Source organism: Corvus moneduloides, chromosome 3 (genome assembly GCF_009650955.1).
Source record: "Corvus moneduloides isolate bCorMon1 chromosome 3, bCorMon1.pri, whole genome shotgun sequence".
NCBI classification, from domain to species: Eukaryota; Metazoa; Chordata; class Aves; order Passeriformes; family Corvidae; genus Corvus; species Corvus moneduloides.
Window position 1 is genome coordinate 99203458 of NC_045478.1, and position 13678 is coordinate 99217135.

Below are 13678 nucleotides of genomic sequence, written 5' to 3' on the forward strand. Positions count from 1 at the left end.
GTGCTGAGTTTCTTGAATGTGCTGCAGGAATGGACACATTTTTTAACACACAGTAATATCTATAAATGAGATGCCATATTCCATGGCCTGCCTTTTGGGTGCCATGTGGCTGATGAGAGTCTTGCTGAATGCAGTGGTGAAGGGGATCCAAGCAAGGGCAGAGGTTATTTGAGGAAGTTTGCACTATTTGAGCATAACATGGACGTGATTCTGTCGTAGCTAAGAAAATATCTCAGTGCAGTGAAAATGAAATCCCAATGAATTATTATGGTTGATATATCACAACCTGAGCCAAGGATGAACAGACACTACGTATTCTTAAGGGATGGTAAGGAAAAACAAATCAAAGCACACTCATACAGGGGATCAGCTGTCACAGGCAGGGCATATGGCTGATAAAAAGACAGGAAGCTTTGGAAAGCATCACTGAATTATTAGGAAGCCTCAGTCCATGAAACACAGAACCAACCATTTCAGGTTACATGACACAGCCTGATGTTCCCACAGCCATCGTTATTGCATGAGAAAGCATGAGTAAGAGCAGAGGAGTTTTGTTCAGGTGTATCAGGGCATGGAAAGACCAGGGAAGTACTGGAACATTTCCCTGAATTGCTACTCAGTGCAACCAATCTCCTGCCTTGAAGAACTTGTATTAGTAGGTAAAATACACACAAAAAAATATAGGCAGATGGTGCTGGGAAGATATATATTTAACCTGATAAATGACAAACAGAAATGTACCTTGCAAAGCACGATGGACCTAAATGAAGAACATTTGCTCATTAAACAGGAGTTGAAAATGCATAGCATAGAAGAAAAAAAAAAAAGTCAGTAATGTTAGGGAAATTGGAATGTTCCTAAGCACAAAAAGTAGAGGCTCTGCATATTGACTTGGGATAGATTTTTGCTTTCTCACTCACTGGTATTTTCAATTTACATTCAGTAACTGAATCACTGCTCTTGAAATGTTAGTCATATAAAACACTGTTTCGGTATAAAACAAGCAGCAGACATGTAATTAGATTTGTATTAAGAAATATTATGTATTAATAATTAACAAATCCTAATTTATTAATGCAACAGTTTAATATCCTTGTGTTATCATTTGTAATAGTATATTCCTCAAGTTTTTGAGAGCAACCCAGGAAAATGACAGCCAAGAGTCTCTGCATATGCATCTGATGTCAGATATTGAGATAAAAGTGAAATTGAAAACTCATCATCTGGCTTTTCTTTTGAATGTATACAGCTGGTACTTGAAAAGTAAAATAATTTAATTTTCCTTATTTTAATTTTCCTGAACATTTTAAAATGTATAACTTAGTATCAAAGTAATTCTCTACAAATACGTGTTTCGTGAATTTGGACATGTACAGAAAAAAGAAAAGATGGAAAACCAATTAATTAAAACTGTGGGAATTGTTTTTCATGTGAATTAAATACAGTATTTTGAGCTTTGCAAAATATCAATCAAAATTATGTAAAAAGCTGATAATCTAATAATTTATGAAGAAAATGTTTTGATTACACAGCCTCTTAACACGATGGTAAAAATACAGGTGAGTTCACATGTAAGTCTCATTTAGCATTTCTCATGAAAAGCCTGACTGGTTATGTAACTTTATATTACAGCCCTCAGTCACCCATATTCCCATTTCTGCTCCTCTATTGAATTGTGTCCACAGGAAGATCCTGTCCTTGCTGCAAGCTGCTCTGCGTGGGCCGACTTCACTGCCTCTTTGATCTGAAACTCCAGACGGAAGAAGCGTGGAAGTACCAGCAGGACAAAGGTTCAAACACAGGAAGGCTCCCTCAACATTTTATTCACCTGGAAAACAGGACTTCTGTTCTTATATAAACAATACCTAAGTTGTGGTCAGTAATTTCCTCACCTGTATGATCAAAAAGATTCTTTCATATTTGATTGCTCTTGGCTATTAATCAAGTCCTTAAAGAGAGCTGATGAATCACCTACCCCTAGAAAGGCATGATCGAGGGTGCATAACCTCTCAGTGCACTGACAGAAGAGGTCCTGAGTCCACACTGGGACTTAGCAAACAAATGGGATGACCAGAATTTACAAGGGAAATTTCTAGCTTGTGTACTATTGTCATTTACAGTAAGAAAGAAAGAAAAAATATTCATCTCTAGAGATTATTTACCTCACAACCCAATAGTGCACTTGGAAATTACTGTACCCTAAAACAGCTCTGATAAGCAAAGATGAAACTCAAATAGCTAAAAGGGAACTAAAAGAGCTCTTGCTTAGTATCAAATCCTGTTTTAAAACTTTCTGCTCTTAAAGACATCCTGTTTATATATTTAATCAATGAACTGATGTAAGACAAACAAAAATGGCCTGCAATCTTCTGTGAAATGCATATTTGCAAAGTTGGAGTAACTCAGCTTTTAAAGTAAACAGCTAAACAGCTTGGGAAATTCCCCAAATTCCTGTTAGATTTTGTTTCTGTTTCTCTGTGAATAGTGTTCTGATTTTTTTTCTGGGAACATACCATGGTTAAATGCTAGGCATTTAGAAAAGAAAACTCCCTTTCTTTTCTGCTCATTCCTTACACGGATCTAATCAAATGATTCAATTTGATAAGAGACTCTTGCCTCAGACAAAATCTGACATCTGACCTCCTATCAAAACAAGTTTCCGGATAATGAAATCTCAGGGGATTGCTTTGTTTGTTTTAAGATCTGCTTTCTTTCAATTGCAAGCCTTCTCCAAAGAGAATAAGGACATTGGGACAGGAGGAAATATTTTGGATCACCAATGTATTCAATTTGTCCCACGTGAAATACACGACCTTCATCCCAAAACTAAGTGGGTTGCACGCACACATGCCAACCTACAAAATTGCTCATATACATCATTTCTGCTGGAAGCCTTTCTGATGTCTTTCTTCTGACAGATAGAAACTTCTTCACATTTATAGCTTAAAACCAAGTACAAATGATACCTATTTATTATTCTTCTACTAACACTACTGCTTCTCTATGACAGCTCTTTCCCTAACATGATCTTTACTCTGATGTTATTACATAGACAATGATCCCACCACTTTTCAGACTTTGTCTCTGAAGTTAAAAAAAAAAAAACCCCAACCAAACAAAAAAAAAAAAAAAAAAAAAACCAAAACCAAAAAAGATTCTTATTCTCCCTAACCTTCCCAGTAGCCCTTCTATGTACCTGTACTAGTTTTGGTTCATCTTTCCTTATCATGGTTGAGCAGAAATGTATGCAGTATTTCAGATGAGGTTTGGCCAGACTCTTGCATAATTACATTGATATTTCTCTCTTTAAGAACACAAATAAAGAAATAAGCCCATCACTATGCATCTGAGTGCCTGTTTGTCTTCCTTTTTGCCCCTCTGCATTGGCACCTCAGCATCAGTTGCTAACATGCTTTTCCTCATTCATTCCATTGGCATTTCTGACTCAGGAATCTCCACCTTGTGACAGAAATTCTTGTGAATTGTTCTTCAAGTTTGTGACTGTACACTTTGCATTGTGGCAGGACGCTAGATAATCTCATCTGGGTTCCCTTGTTCCCAACATGCTGGAGCAGATGATCTTTCAGGGTTCCTTCCAACATGGGCTGTCCCGTGACTCCACGATTCCATGAATAATGGCATTTGTATTCTCATCTGCAAGGCCAGGCAGTCTCTTTTGCAGGATATTTCAGTCTTCTTCTGTAGTAATGGTCCCTTTGTATCCAAAGTCTTTACCAAAGATACTGAACAAGAGAGGTCTGTGATCAGTCCTCGAGACTTATAAACAATTTGTTAGCCTGATAACTCCCTTTTCAAAAATAACTTGCCATTTTCCTTCAGCTAATTCTACAGCTTCAATAGCCAGTTCTATTTTCCAGTTCTTGCACAACATCTCCAGCTGAAGCAATTGTATCTTGTATGGCATTGTATCAAATATTTAAGCAGAGTCTTGTTGCTTATTCCTTATTGTCAATTATTTACCTAAGATAGATAATAAATTAGTACTCTCAAGATTTAGTTTAGACAAATTTTAATAATCTGCTTATCTCAGGAGAGACTACTTATAACCCTTGCTTAGAATTTCAAGAGCTTCGATACTTTAATAATTTAGAATAATGAAAACATGACAACAAGCTCATTATGAGACAGTTGAAGGAGAAAGTTCTCCACCTGACTGGAGACATCTATCCACACTGTGCTCTGAGGGGAATGGTCTGGGGTAGCTTTAATTGGACTGCACCCAGATGGGTGTAGCAAGCTCTACTGGCACTCTGTAGAACCTACTGAACACATACAATAAAAGCTCTCCTACTGCAGACTTAAAGCAAACACATCTTTTACAGATGTCATTTTCTCTTTGGCTACATGAGGAAGCTGCTTCACATGAGATAAGCTGTGACACTGAAGCATGGTAGCCATTCAGTACTAACTCCACGAATAAACGTTTTCATTCTGCACCAAGACCTTTGTGGTTTAGCTTTTCCTCTTCTAAGGAGAACAGTAATGATTCCCTTACAGCAGACCAAACACATAATTAGCAGGAAACAGGTTTTTGCAAAAGCTACGCCAGCTATTTTCACAATAAATTTGATGTCATGATTTCAAAATTCTGCAGTGAAAAAAAATTCCTACTCTATCATTACAGTTTTTTCCATAGGAGCTGTGTAGGAAAAAAATACCTGAATGAATGCCAGAAATGGAGCATGCAATCCCAGGGATGATCATTACTATGGTTTCTTTAGTAAGAATTACCCACTTCCAGTGAGCTTGTGGCTGTTCTTGAGTTAAATATTACCCAAGTGAGTAAGTAAAGTGCTGCGTGTCCTCTGAGGCAGCTGTAGGACTGTTTCAACTTCCAGTGAATCAATGTAAGTCCCACGTTTCCGCAAAGAAAGAATCCAAATTCTTTCACTCCCTTATGGATGTGTGCCCACACCACATGCTGTATGTATGTGTAAGATGTTTCTCCAGTGACCACTTGATGGTAACCTAGCATTTACAAACAGAAAATTCCTACCCTCCTATAAAGAGAATAACATTTAGTCTTTGTGACAGTAAATAAGCCCACTACTTCTCCTGCTTATCAGACATGCTTCCTTCCTGTAACAGGAATTATATCACTGATGGGAAGAAGAGAAAAGGGATTTTTTTTAATGGTTGTTTTATCTATCACTTTCACTGAGACAGAAATTCTAGACTGATTCACAGATGGAAACCTCAAATGCCATGCAGCAAAGCATTCATCTATGGACAGGAAACAGTATGGGTTTGATAGGCTACAGTAAAGGTTATGCCACTTTTCAGTACATTTAAAAAGACTGCACAGATACCTTCCCTAATACTCGAGTGACAAAACAAGGCACACATCCAAGCCTTTAATCATATACAGAGTATACTAGTGAAGTGCAATTCCAAGATGGCCCTGCAGATTAGCCTTGATCCTCCAATACTGACTCCATTAAGTGATGTCAGCAAGCTGTGTAGAAACAGAAGGAAACAGGAAGAAGAAAAAAGAAGTGGCATTTGAAATAATGAGAATACAAAGGCTGGTGCAAGTACCAAATGCAGATGAGCTCAAGAGGCACTACAGAAGGAGCACTAAATTACAGTAACTGGTACCAGGGCAAAGAACAGAAAGTGTATAGAATAGGCTGGTTTAAATTTGTTTTTTAAAAGATGTACTTTTAGCAAGAGTCTGGATGAGTACATGAAGACACTTAAAAAATGTTCACAGGCATGAATGTAAAATATCAGCGGGAAAGAGCAAGACTTTCTAATAGGCTCTCTGGAGGTATAACAATTGATCTCTGTTCTGGGAAGCTTGACTTTGCCTTTCTGTTGATTTTTTTAGCTTTGGAGGCTAAAATTAACTTTTAAAAATATAATCATTTTAAATCTGACCTAACAAAACCCAAAATAAATTAATAGATAAATAGCTGAATTGGACCCAGTCTATTCCTGGAATAAATACTTTTGTGTGTGGGTAAGTACGCAGTAAGCACTTTGCTTCTTCATTAGACTCACAGAAAATGCAAAAAAAGGAATCCACGCTAACTTGGATCCAGACAAACCATAGCCTTCATTGTGAACCTAAGAGGCAAAATCCAGCTTTGTTAGCAGCCCTCATCTACATGACACATCCACAAATAAGACTGCAATTTACAGTGTGCCTCACACGAACCATAATCTGAATATAGAAAAGATCTTCCCTATATACCTGCATCTGAAAATCATGTGGATGTAATACAGACCACATTTTTGTGGGGAACGAGTCAAACCAACTGGAAGCTTTTTGAAGCTACAGTACATCAAGTGGGATTTTAGCCACATATAGATGTGAAACCTTTTTTGTGATGGTGTAACACTGCTGCAAAAGAAGAGGTTTGGATCTGAAAAAGGATTTTCTGTTGCTTCCTTAACAAATGGGCTTTTTCCTTTCTGTTCTCCTTTCTTGTTCCCTATTCATGTGAAAATTATCCCAGGCTCCAGAACATACTTTCTGTTTTGAAGGTTCCTGTAAATCAATACCCTTACAAACAGCTCCTGCAAGAAGCGTAATCGCTGCGTGTGTAGAGATACATAAGCCTGGGCTTTAACAGTTCACTGTCCTCGTCGACCCCTGATTCAGCCATGACATTAATTCTATAAACATATCAGAATGTTGGACTTACTTGGCTTGGGATACTGATTTTGCTCACTCCTTTTACTTGAGGCTCCCAGCTGCCTTTGAATATTAGTCACACAATATACTAATTGGTGAGGTGCCTTAGTTTATCTATCAAGTAGAAGAATGATGAAAAAGGCCCTTGGGAAATATTCCTGGGAAAAAAAGTGGTGCAAGAGATGGAGGAAGACGCAGCCCACGCCCTACTGTTACTAATGGACGTGATGCACAGGCTGGAGCTACACCCTGAGGTGCTGGGATAAAGGTGGGGACAGTGAGGGCTCCCACAGGGTTCCCAGTCCTTCCAAGGAGCAGCAACATATCCTTGGGCTTAGATTGTTGCCTCCATCACACAACATTGCTGAGAATTCAGCCGTCTTCCCCTGTACACTCTGCAGAGACATTATACAATTAATAAAGCAATAAACTCCAATGCAGAAACCACGGAATGAATCTTTTACTGCAGAACAAGAACATCGCTTGCTGATGGGGAGTGTGCCACAGAACTTGGATATTACACCAAGTGATAAGCTGAAGTCAGTTTCTAGACAGATGTTTAGAAGAATAAATGTGTAAGGAGGAGAATTTTACCCAGGGAACCGTATCTCTATTTCTTGAAGAGAGCATCTGTGGAACAAAATTCTTTAGAAGGATTCTGCTGGGATGGACTGTCTTGGACTAGATGGTTGATCTTACCTCCCATTTTTGAAGGTCCACAGGGCTCCATATGCGAGACCAGCTTTTGTAACACTCCTGACCTCAGTTAGATACTTTCCAGTCAGCTGCACATACCTAGTTATGAGATATGAAACATTCCCTCTCTCCCTTCATCCTAAACCATGACAGATTCTCCCAGAGGGAATGTTGTTCATTTTCCACCATGCTACCCCTTCTCCATTACATCTCTACTCTGCCCAAACTATACAGTGGCATTCAGTGCCTGAGGGAATGTGGGTGTGTGGATGGATATACAGGGTGCCACACAGAATAGTACCAAGGACATTATCCAAAATGTGTATCTTGAACTGTACTGAGACTTTTGTTTCCCTAGGCAGCGACTGAAGCAGATTCTCTTTGTAGGGTGACTCTGTTCTTAAGTGACCATGAGGAACTTTGAAGACAGCATTTAGGCTGCAGATGCAAATTCTGGAAATTCTCTTGGTAACAGCCTAACAAATAATTTAAGGGAGCCAACAGCTCATCTGGAGTTTCTAGCCTAAGACATCAGTACAAGAGGGCCCTTTAGAAGGCAGAGTTGACTACATGGTTTCCCCAGTTCTATCTTGGCAGTGATCAGCAGTGCACCATTCTACTAAAGAAGCTAAAAAAAAAGTTTAAAAAAAATTAAAATTCAGACATTTCACATCATATTCTGATGATAAATACTGCGATCCTGGTGAGGGGAGAAAGTAAACCCATGAGTTTAACTGAAAAAAATTCAAATGCTGAATTGAGAGAGTTGGCAAAGAGGTGGAGATTTTTATTACCCAAAGGTGCTCTTTGACTGGGAAATACTGTGAGAAAAAGACTCTTTGCTGGATCCCGAGCTACAGCATCCACATTTCTAAAGGTTGACACTACTAGGAATCTTCAGAGAAAGTAAACACATTTTTCTGTGTATTTCTTAGTAGCACTGCAATCATACTTCCTTCTTGTAACTAAAAAGTTAAAGAAAACAGAATGTTTTTCTTTCAAGCAATTATCAAACACCTTTGGTGTGGACATAGAACAGAATGCTTAGCAAAACTCAATCCACAGACACAATCTTCCAGAGGCAATAAGCAAGATGAGGAAAGGATGAAGACGTTTGTTCATTTCCAGTGGATGCATTAAGAGTAAATTTCAAAATCTGCTTTTTAAAACAATGTGTAAAACCATCTGTTTGCTTTTCTTCCACACAGAGCAATCATCATTAGAAACTGGGCAAGCCATATTTTAGGATATAAAACACTCCAAGGACTAATGCCAGCTGGGCTGATGATTTGGAATACTGAAGACTAAGAAAACTCTTTTGTTACACACACCTCAAAAGAGGAACCAATGAAGAGGTGATAAGTAAATAATAGAACAACTGATGGGAAGACTAGCATTAGACTTTGGCACTGACCAGCAAATAAAAAGCAGAGATGCTATAAAGACATTGGTTATTGAAGAAGGTGGAGAACATCATAAAGATGAGACATCGCTTTTATTAACCAAACCTGTTTAGAGAGATAAAACCCAGCAGCCAGATCATGACATACATGGGTGACAAGTGACAAAGCGTTACTGGCAGTGGACGTGTGGGAGGAAGGCATCCCAGTCCGAGGTCGGTACTTTTCCCTGTCTACATTCCATCGCTCCACAGTGGGCTGCACGGCACTTTGACACTTCCAAAGGCAAAACCATGGCTTGAAGAGTCTACCAAGTAAGAAGCTGCTGTTCAAATTGTCTTTTTTTTCCATACTGGTGTTTTCCTGAGATTCAGAAGACTATAACATATAACGTGGAGAAGAGCTGAGTGGTCAAGTCCAGCCCTCTTCGATGGAAGATCTGCACCCTAAGTAGGCCATTCTTCAACCTCCTGTTAATGGCACTTTTGCACATCACAGTTAGAGGTGACTGAGGAGAGCACTCATCTTGGTAGGCAGCTGGCGAGTGCATCAGGCCTTGGTATGGTCACAAAGTTCATGGTGCAGTGCAAGAGTGGACAGATCTTTTCATGATCCTTCAACACCTCACTCAAGTGTTTCATTTCATCTGTTAGCTTTCCGATTTCTCTTTTCAGGGAGGTATTTTCTTGCTCAAGAGACTCATATTCCTGGAAGGAGGGGAGAAAAAAAAAAAAACCAACTTACAGTCAAAACATTCCTTTCAGTGCTTCCACCTTGAGTACATTCACATAACTGTAGAAAAACAGTGTGGTTTCTTACTACAACTTACAAAGTGCTGAGGAAAGACAGACACAGCCTGGGTGCTGGAACAGGGCAAGTGCTTTACGACCTGTGCCCCGACCACACTGTGACTCCTTTCATGGCCCTGAAGACCAGGAGGTGCCGATGGCCCTCAGGAGTCCCCCAGGAGCCCAGAGCTGCAGGCATGGATGGCTGTGTTCCCATGGTGGCCTCTTGCACCCTGGGCTGCCTCTGCTGGGAAGGGCCAAAACGGACTCTGCACTGTGAGATCAGAGAAAATGAAAGCACTGACTACCGAGAGGTGCTGGGAAAACCCGGTGCCTGGCACTGCTGGTGAGAGAAGGGCAGCCCCTGCTCCAGGGCAGCGCAGGGAAAAGCCATTTATCCACGCTAGCACGGCGTGGCCACTGTTCTCCTCCAGGCCTGCCAGAGCTTGTAGCCATCTGCTCAGAAGCCCAAGAACTCAGTAGGAGGGAAGCACCATGCCAGCTTGATGCCAGACTCATTTTGTCATCAGAAGGCCAATCACTGCCTTGGTTATCCCTGACCTGGCTGCTTTTGAGCTAAGGCTTCTCTGGCAACAAATAAGCTGCTGTTAACTGCAGGGGAGTTATGAGTTGCTCTGCAGCATACACATGATGGATGTAAGACTGCTGTGTCACATTTTTTGATTTTTTGTGTCTCAAGTGTCCCTGCTTCTAAGCCTTCTCATCCCAAAGAGAAGAGAGCTCAGAGCCAGCCCACTGAAAACCTGCAGATGTCTCGCTGCTGGCCCAAGGCTCAACATCCACCCACTCAATCTCACCTCCCTGGGAAAGCTTCAGAACAAACTTCAAAGCCTACATGTGCCTTAAAAGGCAGCAGGGAGAACCTCTCATGCAATGTTCTTCTGGGCAGCCTGGCACTGCCTCTGCCCCCCTTTGCTGCAGAACTTTGGGTTCCTTGCCCTCCCTCCCACCCTTGTGCCACCTCTCACAGAGTAAAACAGGCACAGTCCTCCTAACACAGTTTTGGAGCCGAACTCCAGCCAAGTTGTCCGACCCTGATTATCATTCTGCTCGTCTCTTGTTGCCCCAAACCCCATGGTCCTGGGTTTTGGAAGAAGTGTTACTGTCCCATTTTTCTGTCCCATTTTCAGGGGCGAGACTGTCACATTGTTCTTGCTAAGAACAACATCTATTCAACCAGATCTGCCTATACCTGGAAAAACCTGTGTGCCTCAGAATGAAGATTCCCAGCACAAGGAAGATCTTCAAGTTCAGGAGGAACATCAGAGGCTGCAGGATGGCACAGGGCCCAAAAATGATTCCAAAAAGTCATGGGTTACCCCTTTTCAGAAGTACCCTGCACCTGGCTTTCTCAGGCGCTGACTCAGAGGAGATCTGGGAAAAACCAAGCCCAAAACTCCCCACATTGTCCCTCTTAGTCTCTGCTAACTGTTGGCAGATGCTTCCACAGTGAGAAAGAAAAAAGCCTGTGATGAACCTTCAGAGCTGAACAACTGACTCAGCCACAATGGCAGCAGCAAACCTGACACTTACCCAAAAGCTGACTCCTGGCTACAAGAGCACTGCTGTGTGAGGTAACATCTAAAACCAGAGAAAAGGGATCCCTGTCTTCCAGTGTTTGCACGGGGGACAAAAGAAAACTGCACCACATCGTGATATTAAGAGCTTCTGGAAGAATCAGTTACTTTCATTTCACTTGTTTTTAACAAGCACTGTTACTTATCAAAGCATACAAGTGTAACAGCTAGCCAAGCCAAGCTCTCACGCTTGCAGGTTCTCAAGTTCCTAAGAAGCCTTTTCAACTGGGTATGTCTGGGGACCCCGTTGCCGAGTGGCAGTGCTGACACCACAGTTTTAGAACTGATTTAAGCCAGCATTGCCACTGCACGGTCCCCTCCTCTTCCATCACCTTCTACCTTGTAAGACAGCAAGGATTCATCCTCTGCCATAGCAAATGTGACAAGATTAACACTAATACAGAAGAAAATGGTTTTGGTTTAGCCCAAAGGAGCCCTGTGATCCCATTCTTTGGGTGGTCACAGCAAGAGCAAAAGAGGGAGGATGAGGCAAGGGCTGGACCATGTCTCTCTCTTCCTAGCAGTGTCACCAAAGGCAGAGCTGCACTGTCCAACAGCAGCATCAGTGTCTGGGAGTTCCTGACCAGGCATCCCACAGCACGCCTTCCTCTGCCTCACACCCCCAGCTCTCTGAGAGGGATTAGTGGGAAGACAGGCCCACACCTACTTAAGAATTTCTGTTTATTGTAAAGTCCTGCACTTGGTACCCAAGCTGTGCCTGCAAAACACCAAGTACCCATTCACCTCATGAAGTTTATCTGCCTTCTGAGTTTGCTTCTTCCGGCTCCTCTGGGCAGCAACTCGATTTTTTTCTCTCCTCCTTACTTTCCTGTCATCTTCTTCATGACTCTGGAAGACATCAGCCAGAAACACTTCTCTAGTTCGCAAGGTGCACACAGAGATGCCCGAAGTCGGGTGTGCAACTTTCTGAGAAAGAACACTTCCAATTTCACAGCGCTGATCCCCAGCCTGCCAGAGACCGCATGGTCCCTGCAAAGGGCAGCGCATCCTTCTGCCCCACCGCACGGGAGGACGCGAGGCGGAGGGGCGGATGCCGGCACGCTGCCCGGGGGATGCCGCCGAGCCCCGCGGGCAGTGGTACTGCCGCTGATGGGGAAAGCTGGGGACCGGAGGCGGGGACCGGCGCTCCCGCTCTGCCCACGGGCAGCACTTTACACCTGCCCGGCCCCAGCGCGGCCGACCGGGCGGAGGTGCGAGCAGCGGGGAGGAAAGCCCTGCTCCCTTCCCGGCTGCCTGCGGCTGGGGAAAAGCCGCTGACCGCGCCGTGCCGCGGCAGCTTTCCGCGCACCGCCGGCAGCTCGCCCGCCCTCCCACCTGGAAGAGCCGGCACGGCGGCGGCCTTTCCTTCCCGGGAAAAGAAGGGCCGATGCCCAGGAGCAGCGGGCGCCCCCGACGCGGCGCTGCCCGGCGTGACTCAGCCCCATGTGCCCGCCCGCAGCGCCGACCCCCCGGTCCCTACCTGCTGGCCGCCCTCGGCCGCCGCGCCCCGGGGCAGCGCGCTGGCCCCCGCCGCCGCCGGCGGGACGGCGCACGACATCCCAGCGCCGCCGAGCCGCCCGCAGGGCTCCCCCGGCCCGCGGGGGGTGCGAGTGCAAGGGAGCGGAGGGAAGGGAGGGCAAGGGCAGGGCGGGCCGGGGCGGGCCGGGGCAGGGGACGCGCCGCCCCGGGCCGGGGGTGCCGCTGCCAGGTGCCGGGGCGGCCCGGGGCGGAGCCGCCGCCCACATGGCCGTCACATGGCGCCCGCCGCCGCCGCGCCCGGCATCGGGAGCCCGGGACCACCGAGCCGCCCCGTCCCGCACCGCTTCCCCGCGGTGCCCGCCCTCCGGGAGCGCCGGCTCTAGTCAGCCGCCGGGAGTCGGGGGAAAGCCCGGGTCACGGCGCTGCCGGGCAGGAGCTGCCTGAAAATTCCCCCGGAGAGCCCCAGTCCCGGGGGCCGGCTGGGCTCGACGCCCCTCCGGGAGGCCCGACTCGCTCTTTCGCCTGCAGAAATAAACTCCCTGAGGTTTCTCTCCTCCCCAGGCTGCCCCCGGGAGCCGGCCGTGTCCCCTTCTGTCTCCCGCCCCTCACCTCCGGGCGCTCCTGCTCGCCGCGCTCCTGCGACATCGGCTCTCTGAAGCGGCGGCAGCTCCACATAGGGGACAGCCAGCTCAGCCCGGGGCCATGGGTGTGAGGACACGGCATCCGTACTGGAATAAAGCGATTTTCACTTTCGCTACTCACCCTGTTCCTTTAAATAATAAGGAAATGCGACAGACTTCTTGTAAAGCCAAAGCCAGACAAGGACTGCTGGAAACACAGTTGCTGCAGACAAAAATTTCGCTGTTCCACTATTCTGTCGAGAGTATTTTAACAGACTGAACACTGTTGCTTTTACCTCCTGGAACACCTTCCTTGCATTTTAATTGCACAGTTACCTTGGCCTTATGCTCTGAAAGAGAGTCTTTGCACCGACAGCTACTTCAACATCCTTGCTCTACTGCAGAAGGATTTGTATCACAGAGGCAAATGCATGAC

At 44.6% G+C, this 13678-nt stretch overlaps 1 protein-coding gene across 2 annotated transcripts; it reads right to left on the reverse strand.

Moving 5' to 3' along the window:
• Positions 1-8833: 8833 nt before the first annotated feature.
• BATF3 (basic leucine zipper ATF-like transcription factor 3) lies at positions 8834-13678 on the reverse strand. 2 transcript variants are annotated; one of them, XM_032102948.1, is made up of 4 exons: positions 13579-13678; positions 13232-13350; positions 11888-11992; positions 8834-9464 (listed from the first exon to the last, which is right to left on the reverse strand). In XM_032102948.1, exons 2-4 carry the CDS (start codon positions 13343-13345, stop codon positions 9279-9281), a joined length of 405 nt encoding a protein of 134 aa, XP_031958839.1. In that variant the 5' UTR covers positions 13346-13350; positions 13579-13678; the 3' UTR covers positions 8834-9278. The 2 variants fall into 2 exon arrangements, with proteins under 2 accessions (XP_031958839.1, XP_031958840.1); XM_032102949.1 differs by lacking the exons at positions 13232-13350; positions 13579-13678 and adding an exon at positions 12624-12716.